This window comes from Amphiprion ocellaris, chromosome 6 (genome assembly GCF_022539595.1).
Source record: "Amphiprion ocellaris isolate individual 3 ecotype Okinawa chromosome 6, ASM2253959v1, whole genome shotgun sequence".
Classification (NCBI taxonomy): Eukaryota; Metazoa; Chordata; class Actinopteri; family Pomacentridae; genus Amphiprion; species Amphiprion ocellaris.
This window is the reverse complement of record NC_072771.1, coordinates 24,186,368-24,208,029: the sequence shown is the minus strand read 5'-3', so window position 1 is coordinate 24,208,029 and position 21,662 is coordinate 24,186,368. Positions and strand designations below refer to the sequence as shown.

The 21,662-nt window shown below is 40.1% G+C and overlaps 2 protein-coding genes and 1 long non-coding RNA gene across 4 annotated transcripts in view; 1 reads left to right on the top strand and 2 right to left on the bottom strand.

Annotated features, from left to right (window-relative positions):
- Positions 1 to 1,434: 1,434 nt before the first annotated feature.
- Positions 1,435 to 5,363, bottom strand: LOC129349146 (uncharacterized). The gene is made up of 2 exons (XR_008602018.1): positions 4,521 to 5,363; positions 1,435 to 3,548 (listed from the first exon to the last, which is right to left on the bottom strand). It is a non-coding gene; the product is annotated as an uncharacterized LOC129349146 (long non-coding RNA).
- A 1,813-nt stretch (positions 5,364 to 7,176) lies between these two features.
- On the top strand, positions 7,177 to 15,041 carry slc8b1 (solute carrier family 8 member B1). The gene is made up of 15 exons (XM_023294156.3): positions 7,177 to 7,566; positions 9,065 to 9,217; positions 9,705 to 9,757; positions 10,127 to 10,184; positions 10,291 to 10,396; positions 10,488 to 10,655; positions 11,796 to 11,909; positions 11,993 to 12,067; positions 12,171 to 12,301; positions 12,410 to 12,551; positions 12,967 to 13,088; positions 13,427 to 13,580; positions 13,688 to 13,768; positions 14,224 to 14,288; positions 14,405 to 15,041. Exons 1-15 carry the CDS (start codon positions 7,408 to 7,410, stop codon positions 14,600 to 14,602), a joined length of 1,779 nt encoding a protein of 592 aa, XP_023149924.1. The 5' UTR covers positions 7,177 to 7,407; the 3' UTR covers positions 14,603 to 15,041.
- Positions 10,487 to 21,662, bottom strand: part of tpcn1 (two pore segment channel 1) — a 16,027-nt gene continuing 4,851 nt past the window's right edge. For both annotated transcript variants that reach the window (XM_023294155.3, XM_023294154.3), the window contains exons 3-26: positions 21,383 to 21,559; positions 21,174 to 21,287; positions 20,851 to 20,981; positions 20,448 to 20,536; positions 20,276 to 20,310; positions 20,095 to 20,153; positions 19,833 to 19,932; positions 19,511 to 19,627; positions 19,295 to 19,419; positions 19,166 to 19,214; positions 19,007 to 19,070; positions 18,870 to 18,914; positions 18,719 to 18,775; positions 18,580 to 18,633; positions 18,391 to 18,463; positions 18,005 to 18,112; positions 17,733 to 17,894; positions 17,422 to 17,537; positions 17,123 to 17,169; positions 16,945 to 17,013; positions 16,727 to 16,823; positions 16,126 to 16,265; positions 15,946 to 16,026; positions 10,487 to 15,866 (exon numbers count right to left, since the gene is read on the bottom strand). In XM_023294155.3, the coding sequence (XP_023149923.1) occupies positions 15,723 to 15,866; positions 15,946 to 16,026; positions 16,126 to 16,265; positions 16,727 to 16,823; positions 16,945 to 17,013; positions 17,123 to 17,169; positions 17,422 to 17,537; positions 17,733 to 17,894; positions 18,005 to 18,112; positions 18,391 to 18,463; positions 18,580 to 18,633; positions 18,719 to 18,775; positions 18,870 to 18,914; positions 19,007 to 19,070; positions 19,166 to 19,214; positions 19,295 to 19,419; positions 19,511 to 19,627; positions 19,833 to 19,932; positions 20,095 to 20,153; positions 20,276 to 20,310; positions 20,448 to 20,536; positions 20,851 to 20,981; positions 21,174 to 21,287; positions 21,383 to 21,559 (2,253 nt within the window). In that variant the 3' untranslated portion in view covers positions 10,487 to 15,722. The remainder of the gene's footprint in view (positions 15,867 to 15,945; positions 16,027 to 16,125; positions 16,266 to 16,726; positions 16,824 to 16,944; positions 17,014 to 17,122; positions 17,170 to 17,421; positions 17,538 to 17,732; positions 17,895 to 18,004; positions 18,113 to 18,390; positions 18,464 to 18,579; positions 18,634 to 18,718; positions 18,776 to 18,869; positions 18,915 to 19,006; positions 19,071 to 19,165; positions 19,215 to 19,294; positions 19,420 to 19,510; positions 19,628 to 19,832; positions 19,933 to 20,094; positions 20,154 to 20,275; positions 20,311 to 20,447; positions 20,537 to 20,850; positions 20,982 to 21,173; positions 21,288 to 21,382; positions 21,560 to 21,662) is intronic.

Below are 21,662 nucleotides of genomic sequence, written 5' to 3'. Positions count from 1 at the left end.
GGGGGTTAGGAGGATATTTATTTGAAAGAGTAAGTTTACAACAACACAACATGTGAACAGAAAAATCACAAAGTCTGTCTTTAGTTCAACTGAAAATATTAGTTTTTGTCTTTTTTATTGACCAAACTTTTTAGGAAGTAGATGAAGAATAATTAAAGCTCTCATGTAGAAGTCCAACTTGTTTTGGATCCTTGTGGAAAGTTTAATCTTAGAGTTTGTACAGCTGTTGAGTTTTTAGAGTCACATGGATTGTTTTGACATTTAATAACTGAGTCCTGAAATAAAATTACAGTTGTGGATTTCTGTCATTTAGTCTGGACTAAACAAATAACAGCAGCATAAATCTCAAACGTCATTATGAGGAGTCTGGATTGAGGTTTCTCACTTGATAATGATCAAAACATGAAATTTAGGTTGATTTAAAGGAATATTTCACCTTAAATCTTTGAATGTTGACCTAAAAGGTTGGTTTCAGAAAGTATACCACCTACAAGGTCCCCAAACATCCACCTTAAAGGAACATTCCACCAAAAATCCTTGGACATGCACCTAAAATGTTGGTTTAACGGCGTATTCCATCCAAAATCCTAGACCAAAAAATCTTGGTGTAAAGGAGTATTCTACCTTAAATGTAGACCTAAAGGATGGTTTGGAGTAATATTCTACTCTAAAATCTTCCAATGTAGACCTAAAAGGTTGATCTGATGATATATTCTACCCAACATCCTGGAACATTTACCTAAAAGGTTGGTTTAATGGTATATTCCCAGAAAAACCCTTGAACATTCGGCTTAATGGTATATTCCACCCAAAATACTTGTACATGTACCAAGAAGTCAGTGTAAAGGAAATGTAGACCTAAAAGGATTCTTTAAAGGAATATTTAAACTGTTATTTTCATTATTTAATAATCTGTTATCAGTCAGAACCCTGGCAAACTTATTTTCATCATTTTTTTTAGTGGAAGTCACAAATAAAGGAGCTCTTGGTTTTTACCAGCGTTAGTGAGTCCAAAGCTGCTGTTTCAACACAGACACGTTCACATGCATCCACAAACCTCTCATGCATTCAAACACCCACAGACAGGAGGCCGGCTGGACCGAGGCTCGGCGGCGTCCTCAGACCTACGAGTCAGGGAGTCGGTGAACTTGTTGGTCCGGTTTGAAGGCCTCCGTGTGGTCCAGTAGAAGTCCACGTAGTCGGTGTTGGCTTTGAACCGCAGCGACTGGCCACCATCAGGTGGACCGGCTCGTCCTCGTAGGGCTCCTCCTGTAGCCTTGAGGGGACCACAGGAACATTCAGTAGCTGTTGGAGTTCTTCCTGTCAGGCTCATGGTAGAACGGCTCTGAAGAATCTTGTACTTGTCTTATCTGGAACAATCTAACAACCTAAACTGTTAACAGTGGTGTAAAGAAGCAAACACTCGGGCATAGATTAGGACTCAAACTAGATTTATTTTAGAAAACAAATCAACTTAGAGGCATTTGTTCACACATGTGGCTGAATAGGAGGCCGTCCAATCAGATTCGAGGTCTTCACTCTGTAGGTTGTTTGTTGGGTGAGACTCTTGGACCTCCATCAGCTGACGTGGATGTTTGATGGTCTTCCTCTCTAGTGCCAGATGATTCATCCATGAATTCAGCAGCTACAGACTGAAATGAAGCTCATGCTGCCGTTATTGAATTCCTGTTCCAGATCAAATGTTCAGAGCTCACCTTGAATGCATGCCGTCTGCTGTCTGATAGTTTTTCTCATTGTAGTCTTCAATAAAGTCTTTTTCCTCATGTCAGGATGTGGTGAGACTCTTTCTCAGTCTCTGCAGACGTCCCTCATTGTGTATCTCCAGAGAAGAAACAGAAAAACTGGTCACTGCTTCAGCATCACAAACGCTCTCCAGCATTGAGAGTGTTTTAGGAATTCATTCATTGTGTTGTGAACTTTGAAGGAGCAGAAACTTTACAGCTGCCAAAGATATGAGCTCCAATTCTGGATGTTTTAGGAAATGAAGTTCATCAAATGAACACTTGATTATTGCTGATAACGCTCATTAAATTACTGAAGAAATCCAACATAAAAACCTGTAAACTCTCAGGCAGCTTTTGTTAAAGTTTTTCTATAATTCTATCATCATGTTCTGGAACCAGGACTCTGCAGAAGTTCCTTCAATCAGATACTTGTGTGTTTCTATTTAAGGCCTCAGGTTTGAACGTACAGCAGAGGATTAGAAAGGAGTGATTTTAATATTTAAATCAGTCCAGTAAATGTTTGGCATGAAAATTATTAAAATTTTGATTTAGATAGATTTGTGTCAAATAATATTGTAGAGTCCCACTTAAATAGATCCAAATGAGTTCAGTCTATTTACATTTTATAGAATATTTAATTTCTTAATCTCAATACTGTAGCATCTGACCCTAAATATTATAATAATGATGTCAATTTCAATAACATTTTAGTGCGGAGTCATAAACTTTAATCAGCTAAACTTACATAATAAATATCACTGTACAATCTTAACCTGAACATTCATATTATTGAGGTAAAGTTACATAAATCATGATATTCTAGAGTCTTAACTGGAATATTTCTAACATTAATCTTTTTGTATTGTGCTGATAAACAACAATAACCCGACTTTCAGATAATATTTGTTGTCTGTGATTGTGAGACTAAATTCCTCCACATTCTGGAACTGGACTGCATTTCCCAAAATGAAACATGGACAGAATTTAACACTCATGTATCCATGGCAACACTAACATTTCTGCTTCTTACCAAAGTTCACAACACAAGTAAAGATTTTACTGTAAAACTTCAGGGATGACTGCTGACCATAAGTATTCTGATCAATACTTCATGATCAATATCAGGACAGATGTTACAATTCCAGCTGTTGCATTAGACTGCAGTTATTCACAGAGAAATTAAAACATCACATTCCTCATAAAAACTAGATGGGACTTTTATTAAATAAAGTGTTGGTGAATAAACAGTGTAAAAAGTGCAAAGCAGCTCCATTAAATCAGGAGATGTGAGACTTCCACAGCATGGATCACCATCTGCTGTGTTGATTCATAGCTGAATGTCAGAATGAACTGAGCTACAAAAGCTGCTTTGAGCTGCAACATTACGGTCTGACAATCCAACACCATCACAGTTTTCATCTGGTTGTTTTGCTCCAACATGCTGTGAAGTTCAGTTTTTACCTGAATCAATACAGAGATTCTATTTCCAACTAAGACTGGAATAAAAATTAGAATGTTATGAGGTTATGAATGCAACTAAATCCTTTCAGATGGAAGGATTTACTTCTAAGTTCTAATTCAAGTTTCAGTTGGAGCACATTGCATTCACAAAGAAAAACAGCGATACCTTCATAGCAACATTTAATAAACCTAAAGCTTCCCTGTTGGCACATTGGTGGAGTTTGTTACGGAGCATCTGAACCTTAAATCCAGTGAGACGACCATCTTCAGTCGAGGCCAGTCAGAGAACTTCAAGACCTTCCATCAGCTGGACCAGATGTGGCATCATCTCCCTCTGAACATCTGGATGACAGGAGAAAAGACAGAAATCAAACACAGATCACAGAAATACAATTTATTCACTTTCATCATTTTATAAAAGTAGCATGAACTTTATTCAAACTTGACATCAGTAATGAAAGTAAATGTTTTTATCTCGTGTTGAAACTAAATTTAAAGTCAATTTTAATGAATTTATCCTGAGAGGAGTGAGAATGGAGCTTTTCTTTCCTTTTTAGAATAATCCTTCAAAATATTCAGTTTATTATTGGCTTTAGAAGCATTTTTCTTTACTTATTTTTAGACACCTCAGACTGATGCACTTTGCTGGTTTGCAGATAATTTCATGTACAATGACAATAAAGATCTTCTATTATAACATATTTTGCTAAAACAAGAACTGCAAACCTTCTCAACCATCTCTCAGGCTGCAAAATTCCAACTGCGACCAAGAATTATCTGATGTAGTTATTATTATAATCTTAACTGAACCAGCCCTGGAATTAATAAAAATCTGTATATGGATATGATTTTCTCTGATGGGACGACTATGGAAGCCGTAGTAATTATTAACTATCCTTTGAAGGGAAAGACGGTCTTCTTCAGGTGGATAAAAAATTGCTCTCCCTTAAAAAAAAAATAAAAGTATATAATAAAGTAAATCTCTTCTGCACTGCACACATACTACACTTTTGTATAACTCTGGATGTCAGAGTAAAGGCAGACAGATCCACCTGATCAGCCACAAGATTCTGACCACTGACAGCTGAAGAGAACAACATCCATCATCTTGTTCTAATGCAACGTTCTGCTGGGAAATCTTGACGTTCATGTGGATGTTTGACATGTACCACCACCTAAACACTGCAGGACAAACAACCCCCTAGTCTCCATGGCAACAGCAGTCCTTAATGCCAGCTGCCACCCTCAGCAGGACAAACTAAAACTGCTACTACAGGAGTGGTCCGAGGAACACGACAGAGCTAAGCTGTTCACCTGGGTTCCACACTCCCCACATCCAGATCTGATGGAGCATCTGTGGGATGGTCCAGGATCAGCCTGGTCTAGGTAGGACCCACCCTGCAACCCACAGGATCCACAGAATCCACAGGACATCCCCAGAGGTTCTGATGAACCACTGGGTCAGAGGAGTTTTAGCAGCATAAAGGGACCAACACAGTATTAGTCAGGTGGTCAGAATGTTATACTGTTATATTGTCATGCTGATTATATAATCAGTAAATGTTACCATCAATTATAACGCCCACATTGATCAGGAAAAAACAACTATCAGTTCATTCAGAAACTGTGGGGTTAAACCTAAAAACACAGACCTCAACAGCAGTTTGTTTCAAAGCAGAACACCAGCCGGTTTTCACTAAAGAAGCTTTCAGAGCAACAATTAAATGACAGTTTTGTTCTCATTAAGTTCAGAGTCAGCCAAAATAGTGTAGACACACATCAGGAAAACAAAAACTTTAATAAACATTTCATTTGTATAAGTACTTCTACACATATAGATACCTCTTTCTAAGTTTGATCAAATCATGATAACTCTGTGTCCTGTTGTACGATGTTTTCCCAACAGATGGCATTACCCTCATAAATGGAGCATCAACAAGTGACATCTACAACACAACAGAAATGTCTGGAAGCCAGTGGCCACCACTTTGAGCACCTCTTGTAATTGTAGAGGCCAAAGATAACTTTTATTAATCTCGTGATGTCTGAATAAATTTGGTATTGAAATATTTATGCAAGTTTTTCTTTTCCTGATATGTGTAAACATTATTTTGGCTGACTCTGTATAATGGGTTTCTGACAGGTCACCAGGCAACATCTTTTTATAATAATGGCAAACATACCTGCATTCTACAGGAGTGATTTTCCTCATGTGCAGGTAAAGATGTGTGAGGAGCTTAGAGATGACAGGAGCAGGAGTCATCCTCACTAATTCAGCTTCCACCTAGAAACAGAAAGACCACAAACAAACACACTGATATACTCTCAAACGTTCAACCTCACAGCCTCAAAATATCTGTTTAGGAAGTGTTGTGTTTCTAAATTCTGCTGAAAGCATTGACAGACATTCTCTTACAAGGTTGTGTAAAAAGCAGCCTGTCCTCTGAGCTACTGAGAAATTTTCCTGAACAAAGTTTCTACGTGTAAATCAGCTCAACAAAAACTAAAGCCTCAGTCAGAGATAACAGGTATCGCAAATTATAAACAACTTTCTTTGTTAACTCAACATTCTGCTTCAACCTCACATAAAAAGGGGAGTTTAACTCATCAGGTGACTGAAAATGAACGGCTTGTGCAGTTCTAGATCCAAAAGTAGGATGTTTCAACTCATGTTTTACTACAAATACATGCAGTAATAAATAAATACAATGGCTGGTCGTTAGTTTATTCACTATTAATGTCATTTTATATGCTAGATTGAACTTGAGCAGTGGAAGAGAGGAATTTATTGAAATTATGGAGATTCAGAGAGGTAATATTGCGCAGTGTTAAGTGAAGCGCATTCAATTCACTTCAAACCAGCTGAATGTTAAACTTCAGTGCAGCTGAAAGGGTTTCAGTTAACCTTAAAGTAAAATAACTTTTTTAAAAGCTCAAATACACAGCAGAGAAATACAGGTTGAGAAGTTCAGCCTAATAATGACGGACAACTGTGGCAGCAACTAACACAGGTGTTCAGCGGTAAGTTAGCCACCTGTGTTAATTAGCCCGCTAGCTAACTTAGCCGCTTAGCTAGCTAACGCGTCCGGACCAACTGCTCAAACACGACAAAACACAACTCTTCACAAGTCGCTGACTTAACGTACAACAAAACAACGCTACTGGTTAGAAGTATTTCTCTTCTTACCGTGTTTTACTCCAAAAACAAGATCAACAGCAGCCAGAGATGCTACCAGACATGCCGACCATAGATATACATAGACTAGATACGCTAGCGCGCTGTCTTCTATATTATCTATGGTCTGACCAATCGCTGTTCTCTGGCTCTCAGTCAGTCTGACCAATCACTGCTCTCTGGCTCCGCCCTCTGAGAATCTTGTTGTCGTTTGGCTCCACACTTGCTGATGACCACTTCCGGTCTCAGAAAATTTAAAAAACGGACCTTTTTTCGTTTCTGTCTCTTACTGATTTTATTTTTTTGTTATTCTAAATATAAAATGAAAATCAAAGCATTTTTAACATTTCGTATATCCCTTTTTGATCATGAAAAGGAAAAACGTCTTGTATTTCAATTTTAATGTTTATATTTTAAAACAAAAATCAAATAACCACTCGTTTTTTGTTTTCCAATACCCGTTTCAGAACAGAAAATCCAATTACCAGATCCGTACACGGACCATTCCCCTTCTGCTGTTTCTTTTTTTTTAAGTATTGAAAACAAGTACAGACAAATACAATGCATTACAGCTAATGTGCTTAAGACAGAGCAAGTATTAAATCAAATGCAAAAATGGACAAAAATGTAATTCAGAATTACAGGATAGAAAAAAAATACAGAAAGCAAGAACAGACCAAAAAAAAAAAGGCAGAGATTTAGCATCTGTTTTGCTGCTTTGCCCATGTAACATTGTGAGTTTACGAAGCGTCCCTGAAGGCAGCACGGGTCAGGCTGTTTAAACAGAGGAGGAGCTCCAGAGGAAGAAGGTGAACAGAATGTACACGGACACTCAATCTGAGCTCACACGCTGTTTACAGCCTTAAACACCAAATGTTGCTGATCAGCTGAAGCTGCTACAACATCGCCGACATGTCAGATTAATTTTGTGAGGTTTTCGGGTTTTTCTCAGCTGACGGACTCCAGGATTAAACCCACCGAGCACAGTCCTGATCAGCAGCAGAATGGACGCTGGATAAACTCATCATGTATCTCAGAGTTTTCCTGTCACTGCTGCTGTTTTCGTGTCACCGAGGGGCCACTTCAGGCTCCGGGATTCTGAGAAACCAGGCTGCTGCCCGGTCAGCTGGACTGTCCTCAAACACAACACTGACCATGACGATGCCTGAGAGCAGCAACGATGAGGTGAGATCAGACAGCTGACAGAGAAACATGCTGTGTGTCACTTGTGGGGAAACTTGTTTATCAGGCGTGCAGTTTGATCTGGAGCCAGCAGGTTGTCAGCACGTTCTTCCAGCTGTCACATGATTGTGTGACTAGTTTCATCTGAGATGTTTACATCAGAGAAGTTTTACATGACAGGAGGAATGTGCAGATGCAGGTGGACGGATGGGACTGAAAATACAGGTTAAAACAACTGTTCCTTGCCGTATATACATTCAGATAAAGGTGTAGATATTTTTTTTTGTAATAATGAATCCAGTATTATTTCATTATTTAAAAAAACACACACAATCTCAATTTATCTCCAAGACCGGTTTATCAATCAGGCAAAGCTGATCAAACACTCAGAGGTCTCACAGGTTCCATTTCCATAGTGCAGCATTTGATTAGTGGTCATTTGATTTACTGCACTCTTGTTAGGGAGTATGCACCGTTAGAGTGATATGGTAAAGTCAGACAGGAACTAAAAATTTCCTTAATCTGAATGTCTGTCTCTCCTAAAACATCACTTCAGTTGATATTTGATGAAGGTGAGGGTAAACACACTCTCTGTCCACTTTATTACATATACGTGCACAATGCAATTCAGTACTAAACCTCTGCCTCACAATCTACCTTTAAAGAAGTGTAAAGTGGCCCTTTTTTGTAGGTGATGGATATTTAACTGTGTGTTTTATGATATTCTGGACTGCATTCTATTGAAGTGCATTTTCCCTACATGTTTTTAAATCAGGTGGGTGAAGCATCAGAAAAAGCTCTTAATCTACTGCAGTTTCCTCTATTTTGGTGTAAATCCAAGCACAGCGTGATTACTATCTTTGGAAATGTAGAATTCATGGATGACTTATATTTGATCACATAAAATCTTAAGTACTGGATATACAGCTGTCATTTTTAACAGTGTGGTAACAATCTCTTAAAATATCTGGGCAGATTCAGCCTTTATAGTCCGTGTTGCAAATAAGTAATCAGGACTGCTTTATAAGGATATTGGATTTTTACAATTTTTTAAATTTTGCAATACTACAAAGTCAGTTAATACTGACACATGTAATGTAAAGTGTGTATTGTACTCTGAATTTATGAAGCTTTTTTGTTTGTTCTGTTTACATTCATAAATCACTATGATGACGAGCGAAAAATATTTGATTTGATTTCACTTTAATATCAGAATATTCCTAAAATTCAATTGGTCGAATCTTTCAACATATACTACTGCAGAAAATACAAATCAGTGGCTGCAGTGAATCATCCACAACAATGAGACCTATGTGGAGCCCAAAATCTGATTTCAGTTTGACAGAATGAGGAAGAAAACCGTTGGATGGTCTGTGCAGATGTTCACATTAAATCAGGTTAAATTTTGCTGCGTCGGTTGTCTCAGCAGGCTTTCCTGTATCAACACGTTGAGCCATTTCGATAAGAAATTTGAAAGCTAATGTAATGTTTGTGTGTGCAGTGCGACCGTGTGATGAACCGCAGTGCAGCAGATCGCTGTGCGTTTGTGAAGAGCACACCGGACTGCACCATGGCAGACGGCTTCATCAACTATCTTTACACGGTCTTCTGTCTGCTACCTCCCAACCTCACACCTCTCACCATCACTCTCTGTGTAAGTGTGTGTGTGTTTCTGGGTGTCAAATGTTGTCATGCATCAATGTGAAACTTTGCATCTCAGATGATCTTTTGAGGAAGTAGGCTTCACTGTGGGAGAACCAGGCATGGCGTAAAACACTCTTTCTACTGTTTGCTAAATAAAGGATTTTCACATGAATGTTTGACTTTTTCATTTCCCCTCTTTGCAACATAACTAGATTGCTTCTGTTAGGCAACAACAGTACAGGGGAGATCCTGCAGACAAAGTCCACCAAGAAAAATGTGTTGTTGGAGGAAACAAATGTCCCCACTGCAGATTAGGAACAATGAGATCAATGGAGTCAACTAAGGCCATGTTTACCAGAGTGAATGCATTCAGGCTAATTCTTGTTTGTGGAGCATTTGTCTGAGTGCATAAACTCCAGTAGCACTTTGGTCTTCTACAAGTGTGTGTCACTAAAACAACAGTTTGAGTGACTTTGCTCTCTTGTGCCTCTCCACAGATTATATGGCTGCTCTTTCTGTTTGTAATTCTTGGACTCACTGCATCTAAATTGTAAGTGTCTCTCATGCTACCACCATCATAATGGCCCTTTTTATGTGCCCATGAGTTTGAACAATAGAAAATGAAATGTCACATACACAGACTACACACATTTATGCCCTCAGCTTTGTCAGCTTAACGGTCACATGAAGAAGAGTCACATGGTCTTTCATCGCCGTTTCACTTGAGTTGTAAAACTGTGAGATTTCCTCAAAGGAAACACAGTCAGTCCCGCTCACCTCACACACTAGTGCATGACTGTAGCCAGATAGTAAAGAAGCTGCTGTTGGTTTAACGTAACTACTAACATTTCTTTCTGTAAATTCTGACATATTCTCCATTCCTTTTTGCATTTCTCATGTGTTTATTTTTTTCTTCCAGTTTCTGTCCCAATCTGTCGGCCATCTCTTCCACTCTACACCTCAGTCACAACGTGGCCGTATCCTTTCACTGCCCACAAGTTCTCGGTTTGATTTCTTTTCACACTTCTCAATGACGTTTTTTTTTTGTGGGGAATAGTTTCCTTGACTGCTGTCCGTGCTGAGGGCGTAACGTTTCTTGCTCTCGGTAATGGAGCTCCTGACATCTTCAGTGCCATGGCAGCGTTCTCCCACCCACACACTGCTGGGCTGGCGGTCGGGGCTTTGTTTGGTAGGAACAGACTGAGTCTCACTCACACAAACACCAAGAAAAATAAACAAAATAGGCCTTCAACTTTGCAAATCTTCTTCTCATCTCTCAGGAGCTGGTATATTTGTCACTACAGTAGTTGCGGGCAACGTGGCGCTGGTCAAACCATTCACTGTGGCCTCCCGCCCGTTTCTACGTGACGTTATCTTCTACATGACTGCAGTGTTTTGGACTTTCCTCATGTTGTACAGAGGAACCGTGACGCTTGGAGAAACACTAGGTACGCAAGAGTACACACACACACACAGAGGAATGTTATTTGAGTGTATTTTTGCCCTTTTGATCAGGTTTGTCTGTTGGTCCCTACCGGTGGACACCGACAGTTCTCTAACAATCTGAACTCTGAGTAGACTTGACAGGAAGGACGTTTCCTTGTCTGTGACCAACCCGTCCATTTTCTGCAGTTTATTACTTTCTGTCCTGTTTGTTTACATGTTACGTAACAGGCCGTTTCAAAGGCCTGTTTAAAGATATCTGTCCCTCTTGGTGCAAAGTTTCTCTGTGAGTCAAGGAAGTTATGTTGGCAAAGATCCAGGAATTAACTGCTACTACAACTATTGAAGTTCACTAAAAGAAAGAAATCAGACTCATGGGACTTTCAACCACTGTGTGTTCTTGGACAAAAACCACACTCCTGATGCAGATTTTTAAAAAAAAAACTCTGAGACTACAAGTATTTTCTTCACTTCTGTATGAAAGTGTGAAACTTTCAGTGTTGGATTCAGAACTACATACACTGAGAATGCTTATTTTAGAGTGGCGTAACTTCAGCTACAAATCATTCTGAGACAAAGCAGGTGAAAGTTCACACACTGCGTCGTTTATGCCTATAAATATTATTGAAAGACATTTTTATTATATTTGTAGTGACTAATGATTTGTACATTTTATAGCTTTGTTATTTTTATGTATTTTGTGCTTCCTGACAGCGCAATACCTGCTAAATACTTATGTTAAATTATAGTCACATTTACCGGTAATACTTATTATTAAACGTCAGTGCAGTTTTAACCTAATACACTTTTTGTCAAATTCAGTGAATATCTCCCAACATCTCTTGGCTGTGCATTTACTTTTCATACATAATCCTGACTCTGTACATGAGAAACAAACAGAAAACACTGTTGGTACTCGTACAGTGGGAAAAGGAGTGGGAGGAGAGATGAGGGGGAAGGGGGCAGTGGAAATGATATGGGCGGTAAATTTGGCATAACTATCTGAATATCAACAAGTTGTGGATTTTCCTTCGAAACCATAAAGTTTTTCAACCCCACACGTACAGAACACTGCATGCCACTGTGTCAAGTTTTCAGACCAGTCTATCTCAATCTTCTGACTTTACTTCCTTTCCTTTTTCCAGGGTACATGAGCCTCTATGTGGTGTATGTCCTGACTGTAATCATCAGTACCTACATCTACAACCGACAAAAATATTCAGTGAACACGAGCGTCCAGAGTGTTACACATATTCCAGGTTAGACATGTGCATATGCAGACAAAACAACAACCAACATGTTCTCACAGCTCCCAGTGAGGATCTTATGTTTTTCTTTGCAGAAGAGTTTCATTCGTCTGACTCATCAGATGATGACATTCCCTGTCTGACCGGTGGGACCATCCAGCAAGACTATGGTAGGAGTGCAGCACCTGTCTACAAATCAATATAGAAGTTAATATGCAACAGGATTTTTCTTCATGATGAGGGTCATAACCTGCACGTGGGCTTGTGTTGCAGACTCAGAGTACAGGCCACTGCTGCCTTATTTGGAGTCCACCAGTCATATCCTGCTGAGCTCTCTGAATCCAGTAGACCACAGAAAGTGGAGGAGAAAATCCTGGCGATGGAGAGCTCTTAAAGTAGTCAAGGTAGCTGTGCGTGTAAGCCTGGTTGATAGGACGCAGCAGTAAAAAATCCACTTAAGATTCTGTTTTTAATGTAAATTACTCCTGTGTTGTTTGTCCTGCACCCATCAGACACCTCTAGAGGTGCTGCTGTTGCTGTGTATCCCTGTGGTCGACCCTGACAAAGAAGACAAAAACTGGAGACGCCCACTGAACTGCCTCCATCTGATCACTGCTCCTTTAGTGTGCGTGCTCGCCTTCGAGTCTGGAGCATGTAAGTCAAGTCACTGTTGCTTCTATAGCACATTCAAAACAACAGCCGTTGCACCAAAGTTCTTTCCAGTAGAAAAAGGTTTATGAATGACGTGACAAAACAGCCTAACAAGGAAAGACACTTTAGCCATATTTATGGGTGGATTTTGCCTGTGTAATTTTCACTTTAGAGATTAAAATCATACAAAATGATATAAAATACTACATTACTGGGTTAGAATACATAATAAAGTGGAGTATTAATAATTGTGACCATACTTATGTGTAAATATAGCAAAGACTATTTGACGTTGTTGATTATGGGGCTTAACTCAAGTATGTAAGTGTGTTAACTTTCAGGTTAAAGGCAGCATGACACAACATATTTCATCTGTTTATAGCTACAGTTTAAATCTTTTTCTTAAACTACTGTTTAGATGGAGAATATATGATCCAAGGGCAGTTTCCTCTTTGGCTGCTGGTTCTCCTGCTGGGACTTTTCCTGTCCGCTATTGTCTTCTGCACAACCACCAACGACTGTCCTCCCAAATATCATCCAGTAAGTATAAGAAAGGAGCAGATGGTGTTAAAAAATAGGGGTGGGGTGGTCAGGGTTAAAGATTACCACCTTGAGCTATTGCCTTGTATAATATCATATGAGAGGCTGTAATCATTTTTACAAGACAAAGTGTCCTCAGTCTCTGTGAGGCTCCACTGAGTCACAGCAGTGCTTTGGTGTAAATGGTAGCAGTACATAGAATGTTTCCCATTCTGTATGTATTATTTATCATAATGCCGTCAACATTAGAGCCACATCGCTGCTCTTAAAACATTTTTGTTGAAACATGTTCTGTTGCATGTGCACCTCTGATTCTCATTTAGTTTTGCTCTCTGCAGCTCTTTGCTCTGTTAGGCTTCATGGTGAGTGCGGTGTTAATCAGTGCAGCAGCCTCTGAGGTGGTCAGTCTCCTGCACATGCTCGGCGTGGTGCTGAGTCTTAGCAACACAGTGCTGGGGTTGACTCTGTTGGCCTGGGGCAACAGCATAGGAGGTGAAACCTGAGAATCAACTTCTAATTTAGATTTTTCAAAACATATTTTAAAAAAATAAAACAAACTAATACCTGTATTTGAAATTGTCTGTATGTTTCTCTTTCAGACTGTTTTTCTGACATCACCATCGCTCGGCAGGGATACCCACGGATGGCCATATCTGCCTGCTTTGGAGGCATCATTTTCAGTATCCTTATTTTGACACTGCTTTCTCCTCAACCATCGCCTCAGGGCAGTAACATACCATCATACTGGAAATTTCAAGTTTTGCCAAAGGCTTGCATTATGTAATATAGCAGCCCTTGTGTTTTTTCGGTAAATTATTCATTTTAATAACAGTTCTTGTCTCTTTGCACGCAAATGTGCCACCAAAACAGTTCACCTGGCAATTCTTTTTTAGGGGCATTGTTGCTGCATCCTGGGCTTAGCACTCACTACCCAAGATGATTGATTAGTTTGAAGAAATGCAAACATGCCAAAGCTTTTTTCTCCCATATAACAGAATGCTGGTAAAGTGCAGCCAGACTATTTTGCACTGTGCTAGAGAATGGCTGTACACTAGAGTCCGTATAAAAACATGACTTAATTCAAGAGCATGTAAGAGGCTGGTAATTAGTGTGTCCTTGACTGTAACTCCTTCAGACATGCTGCTTGGAGTCGGTTTGGGATGTCTGTTGCAGATGGTTAAAACACAGTCTGACGTGCAGGTATTCTTTCTCTTCAAACATGATCACCCAGAGAAATGTAAAAATGCTTTGTATGTATATGACTGTTTTGGAACCTATGAAGATAATGCATTTTGTCTCTTTTTTTTTCTCCTTAGTTTGAATCAGAGGGTTTGTTGACGTGGGTCCTTGCAGGATCTCTGGGTTTGTCTTTGGTCCTGTCCTTTGTCATCGTTCCACTGTGCCACTTCCACTTGGGTCGAACCTATGGGATCTTTCTCCTTGTCTTCTACGCCATCTTTCTAGTCATTGCCCTTCTCACTGAGTTTGGCAAGATCCACACTGTATCGACCTGACACTGTGGCCAGTCTGAAAAATGACAAACCACCCCAACACACTGGAACAGGGGCTGCAAAGAGTGCAGACAAATGGCATCTTCTTCTACACATAACATTAATGCACTATTTATGAAAGAATCAACAGTACGTTTTGTTGCACTCGCCTTCTCTCACAGCCAGACAGTGGTTTGTTAGTAACACCAGTAAAATATTGACAAACTAAGACTCTTCTGCTCAGGGAGGGCTGACACTAATCACATCGGGCCTTTATTCAGCTTCTTCTTTGTATTCACTGAAGCTGTGATTGCACTTTGTAACTCAAGAGAGAAAACACAGGTTGTAAAAATTTGTAATTTAAAACATTGTAAATTATTCAAATGTACTGTAAATCAAAATGTCAACGACCTTGTACAAAGCTGCTTTTGGGGTAATTAAACAATTTTGGTTTGTTTTTCAAGATTGTACGCACGTTATTCCAAACTTAATTCTTAAATTGTATGTATCCGAGTAATTGGCAGCAGTGTCAGAGTACGGCACCAAAACATTACTTGACAATTTGAACAGTTTATTAAAATCCCTTATTAACTCAAATACATTACAGAATGAGAAGTTATATAAAAGTAAAATACTTCTAAGTCTGCTGAGACTTTAGTTAGGAGAAACTGTACATAGTAATTTGTTGGGTTGAGCTAAAAGGAGTGAAAGTTTTCATACTTTTGGTCTTAGTAGAAGTAGTATTTGTGTTAATACTGATCAGATGAGCCATTAAACTAAGGCATCAGGTTTAAGTACTACATGATTTACAATATGGCACAAAAGGCCTACAGTAGTATACGTACACAACATATTGTGGTAGTACAGGCTTCCTTGTAGCTTTTGCTGCAGTCTTTAAAAAGGCCAAAAAAAGGGCAACGTTCAACGCTCCCATCCAGGCAACACCCCTGTACTGTTGTCTATCGTCTGTAAAAGATGCCTTCACCGTGAACTCGTCTCATTCTCACTTCAGTTCAAAGGGGCCCGCACTAGTTTCCCAGTGTGGCAAACGGTGAGTAGACTGGAAAAAGGCCAGGAGTGATAGGGGTTCTTTGCATTAAAAAAGACTGAGATGATGTCGCGTATGTACCTTTTGAAAACGGCACTAGTTGATACCATGAGGTCCAGTCTGTGAGTTGAGCTGAGGCTCTGGGAAAGGACTTGGTTCAGAGCCGGGACTGTCCAGCTCCCGTGCTAAACTTTGGTCTAGTTGAGGCAGGTTTTCCCTTGAATATTCTGCATACCACTCCTAGAGAAACCAGACATTCAAAATATCAAGAGAGTCCAAGTACAGACATTAAATTTAGATTATTTCTGCAGTTTCTCACCTGTATCTCCTCCTCGTACATTTTCATACTGAGGTCACTCTTGGTCCTAGATCTGCGACCTTGATACACCAGAGATGAGTGCTGGGCACAACAAAACAGGAGGGAAAGCCAATTAGTTGAATTTATGTGAAGAGAAGAGGATTAAGAGTTTATATTGTGTGTGTGTGGCTGTTTGCTTACCCCACTCCTGTCCATAGCTTGTAGGACTCCCTGTAGAGAGCTGAGGGAAGACAGTCCTGGGCACGTCTGTTTGTACAGCTCAAGTGTGGCCAGAGCTTCATCGCGACTCACTTCTACTTCAAACACGATCCCATTCTCATCTAGAGCATGTAAAAACAAATATATTAAAATGTCTTCCTGACTGCTAACAGCTCTGTATTAGCCAAACTAGTATCAGTCTGTGCAAGACAAGAACGCCGAGACCGCGTCTTTCGTACCATATGCTCACGACATTAAAACCACTGACAGGTGCAGTGAATAACACTGATCATCTTGTTACAATGCAATGTTCTGCTGGGAAAACTGCATCCTGGCATTCATGTGAATGTTACTTTGACATGCATTACCCACTTAAACCCTACTGGCAACCATGTACACCCACCACGTTAACAGCACTCCTCCAGCAGGATAATGCACCCTGCTACACCCATAAGATTGCCCAGGAGATGCTTGAGAAATGCAACAAAGAGCCTCCAAAGTCCCAAGATCCTGATCTGATCAAGAATCAGACAGACCACATCCTGCAACATAAACTCACACACACACACACACATAAACCCACCCTCTGGATTATCCAGGGGTTCTCGGTTCTTGCGGCTGTAGTTCATGCGGAACACAAACGCATCCAGAATGAATGCCACAATGATGGTCATCACCACCTGTTGAGGGCACAGAAAACACATCACACAGATTCATACTGAATCTTCTGAATCTCACAAACAAAGAAACACACAGATAAAAACAAAAACCATCGAGCACATATGATTGCACAGGCCTCACCATGGTAACTATATAAAAAGTCATGAAGTACAGGCGGCTCCAGTGGCTTGTCATCGAAGTGACTCCTTCCTGTGGGGGAGCGAACACAGCAACAGTCAAACAGCGACACCTGTTGATCAGTTACTAGACTGCAGAGTGATGCCTGATGAACAACCACTGATAAAAGGCTTGATCTTACCATAGTGATGTACCAGTTGTTGACCACAGTCAATTCAAACAGAGTCACTGGAGATAAAATGAGAGAGCATTTTTAATAATCTGGCAAATTCACAGAGAGAGAGAGAAAGCAGATAAATGCAAACTTTCTGTCAACAATAATTCCACGACCATACACAAGAATGAACTGATGGCTAAAAAAATATACTAATGACGTTGAAGTCAGACAGTCCTGATAAATGAAGTAACTCACATTTGGTTTTGGTCTTTTCATGGAATTTGTTGACAAAGTACAAAAATATTTTGAAAAAATTGAATTACCAAAGCTGCTGAGAATGTTGTTGAAGTTATTAAGATAATAGTAGCCTTCTTCCAACACTGTTTTGTTGCCAAATGTGATATTGATCTGTCTGTAGGAATCTGCCACTGTGCTGGTGCTGAAAAAAAAATCAGCAGAATAACGAATGGTTAGTGGAAATGCATAGAATTTGTTAATTTGTGTCTTAAAGTATAGGAGAATGCAGAAGACCAGAGGTAATGCTAATACGTCTAAATGAATGTGCAGAAGCCTGAGAAACAAAGTGTAACTCAATGCAATTTGGAATTCTACAAATGATGACAGCATGACTCACTTGCAGCAGTTGGGGTAAACCACATCTGCAAAGAACTCCATTCCAACAATAGCAAAAGAATAGTAGAAGATGATTAAGGTCAAGCCCAGACTTGCCATCCTGGGGAAGAGCTCAAACATGGTGTCCAACACATTACGGTACCTCAGCTTTATCTTAAATAACCTGCAAAAGACAAAAGACCAAACTTTAAACATTAAAATTTAAATACATAATATAAATAGCTCCATATGTAATTGTGCACTCTGATCTTAAAAGTAAAGAAGAAACCTCACCGCAGCAGCTGAAGTGTTCTGAGAACTACGATAAAGTAGAATGGCTCCATATTGAAGGCAAGAGCGATCAGGCCCAGGAAGGCAAACACTGTCACGGAGAAGTCAAACCTGGACAGACGAGCACAGTATGGATTACCACCAAAAACACAGAACTAGTGTCTGCTGCATTTTAAATTTCTTCCACAAAATATTCAGGTAAAAGTCTTACAATATTGCCATATTAAAAAACTGATTTAATAATACTGAATCCAAACGCCCTCAAACAGGCCCTATGGATTTATGCAGTCTTGTGTTCACTGGAGTGTTCATTATGGATCAGTTTCAGTTAGAAGTTTTGGATTCAGCATTCGTTTGTAGTCTAACAAAGAATTTCAGGTGTTACTCACAGATTCCACCCTGAGCTGAAATAAGCCATTGGCCCCAAACCCGATATTTTCAATAACACCTCTACACCATAAACTGAAAGTGAAAGCACAGAGGCAGAGTTAGTGGAAGTGGAAGTAAACAGATATATTAAATTCTGGACACCCTCTGGGATCAGTCTTAAAGCATATGGATACTGATTTTCTACTCACTGGTCAGGAAAACAATGTAACTCCAGGGAACAAATGTGGACCCGGAAAATCCATCTGCAGAGGAAAAAAATGTAAGAAATCTGTAGTGTTACACCCCTCTTTTAGGCTTTTGTGTTTATGTCATCAGGTAACATCTTACTGTTGAGCCTGTACGTCTCCACGAGGATCCACACACCATTGATGGCCACCACCACATCTGCAATCACAAGGAAAGATTAAAAGGTCTGAGATGAGAGACTTTGCTCAGCATCTCTGAGTGCAGCTGGGAGAATGTAAAATATTACACTTACACATGGCATATTGGAAGGCCTTTGACTTGACAAGCAGGTTGATGCCTATTACAGAAGAAAGCACCAAGAATGAGGGACTGACGGGTAAATTACGTAAAAAAAAACAAAACACTGAAGGAGAAAAATAGAGAACTTGCCTTTGAAAATGAGGAAGGTTGTGTGTGGCAGATCATCAAACCAATGTTCTCCACTGCGACGTGCCTATACACATATACAGTACATGTATATTACAACCAGCTTAAAGTACACAAAACAGAGTGAGATTTTACTACACAGTGCAGTGTAAAGCAAATTACCTTCCATTTAAGGCCAGTGACCTCATAGAACTTATAAAAGTCTTGCAGACTGCAACAGAACAAACTCCCATTAAATTCAATTGCATGAAAATATAAGAATGCATGTAACAGCGTGTATGTGGCAGTTACCTGAGCATAGGAGCCCCTGATGTGTTAAGAGCTTTATATGTGAGGAAACGGTCTCTTGCAGACATCCGTGGTCTGTAAAAACGCATCAGACCATCAAACTGTTTCAGCGACACACCCATCGGCCTCTGGGGAGAAAACAGTCAAATGTAAAACCGGCAGAAGCTACAGATAAACGGCTCACTAAGTATTTGCATCAAACATATGTAATGGACATACCTGTCGGCTAACCAGCAGCTGGAATGCATGGTCAATAGCGGAGCGTTTGTGAAGCAAAAGAGATTTAAACTTCATCTTCTCAACATCATTAAATGTATCAAACACTACTGCCAGGAGCTGGAAGGGGACACAGAAAATAACAGCACAGTGATGCTGATGAGTAATTATGCAAAAGGGAGAAGATTGGAGGCCATGATTATTTTTAAAAGACCTCAAATATAATATTCCTGATACGCAACTTGGCAAACTTGTCAGTTGCTGCTATTACAGACACAAATCTGGCTAGATATTGTAGTGGTAGTGAAATTGCGGCTATTTGTACCAGGTTCATGATGAAGTAGAGCTCGATGGAGAGGTAAACAATGAAGAAAACACAGGACCAGCGGTTCTTGGAGTACGCCGGCATCATCACATCAGGGAAACTACGAGAGAAAGGGAGCGAAGTGTGAAATAAATGAGTCACAAGATACAAAACAGACACACGTGGTCAGACAAAAGCATTTATGATGAGCTCTAAAAGTAGGAACCACTGCTTGCATGTCATGTGTGTAAAGATAACTAAACATGTGTGACGCTGTGCTTACTTTGCTGTGGTCAGCAGCACAAACAGGCTGACAAGGCTGTTCTCCAGAGTGTTGAAGTACTGCGGCGAGAGGATGGAGTTTAAGTGAGGAAATCTGACTGTGCACTCAAAGAACCACTCAAGTCCCACAACTTACATAAGTCAAACAAACTACTATCAGTCAGACTAAAGTCTCAACATACCGGGTCAGCAGCATTTGTAGAGAAGAGGCAGAAACCTGGAGGACACAAAAGACCAATCAAACACACAGTAACAAAAACCAGATTCACTCAGATGTTGTTTCCTCTTACTATGTAATTTTCAGTAGAAGAAGGTAACAGCATTTATATGAATTTCGTTAATAAACATTCTTACCCAAGATAGCAAATATAACCATGAAGAAAAGCAGCAGCAGGAGGATGTCAATGAAAGGAGGGAGGGACTGGAAGATCTGACGTAAGTTTCTGATTGGATAAAAGAAACTTTGTCAGTGCACACAGTACAAGCAGAACTCCTTTTGGCAGCATTAACAAAAAACACTCAGTAAATTCTTGATGGATGTTTACAAGCTAAATAGAGCGGGCATCTCACTGAGCTTGTAATAGTGTGAAAATTGCTGCTCTTACCTTTATTCTCTCTAGTATTTTTCTCGTATGCAAACATAAATTGTTGATTTTTAAGACAATATCTCAGTCAAAAAGGGGAGAATTTTCTATTTTGTGGCCACAACTTAGACCTGACAGCGTGAATCTCCATGTATGTGTGTCCGTTTATGTACCTGCGCACAGCACCACAGTATCTACAGTCCACCAGAAATATGGGTCTGAGTGCTCTGGTCACTCGCACGTGAGACGTTTGTCTGATCAGGACCACTATGGCCTCCACAAACTGTAGCAGCAACACACACGTCTGCACAAAGAGAAGAGAAAACATGAGCTATATAGCGACGAAAGCCGAATCCCAGAGTCTGACGTGGCATGCACACAGCAGGGTGACATGCTTAAGTGGTTGATCCTGACCTCTGACCTCTCTGTAGGACGAGGCCAGAAAACAGGACTGCTCTCTGTCTACTGTAACATTACTACATTATGTATCAGTTACCTTCACCATGGTCCTCTTGTGCCGTATGAAGGTGTGGAAGCCTAACCAGCGGAGCTTCATGCAGAGTTCAAATGCCACCATGACCAAAGCCAGCAGCTCCAGCGTGGCATGGACCTGCACAGGTATCAGACAGAAAAATGCTTTTACAGAAAACTGGCTGTAAGAGGCTGGGTTTGTATGAGTGTGTATGAGTGTATATGTTCCCTCACATAGACATCCAGGCGCAGCGACGGTACAGCAGGGGCTTCACACAGTGACAGCATCATCAGCAGCAGACCCGTGAGCAGCTCCATCATGTAGAAAAGGTGGTTGTGGGCAAACAGGTACGCTGCCAGTGCTTTTGGGTTTCGAGGGTGAGTGAAGAACTTATCATTGTTCTCTCCTTCCTGTACATAAATCCAAATTATGCATATAAAAAGAGTCGCTACTGTGGTTGGACAAACACACTGCAACCAAACTGCGATGGCAGAAGCTAAATCTGACATATTG

Coding starts and splice junctions, on each gene's coding strand:
- slc8b1 (XM_023294156.3), top strand. CDS start 7,408: ATGTATCTCAGAGTTTTCCTGTCACTGCTGCTGTTTTCGTGTCACCGA. Junction 10,397..10,487: donor GGCGGTCGGGGCTTTGTTTG/GTAGGAACAGAC, acceptor CTCATCTCTCAG/GAGCTGGTATATTTGTCACT. Junction 13,581..13,687: donor CTGGGGCAACAGCATAGGAG/GTGAAACCTGAG, acceptor TTTCTCTTTCAG/ACTGTTTTTCTGACATCACC.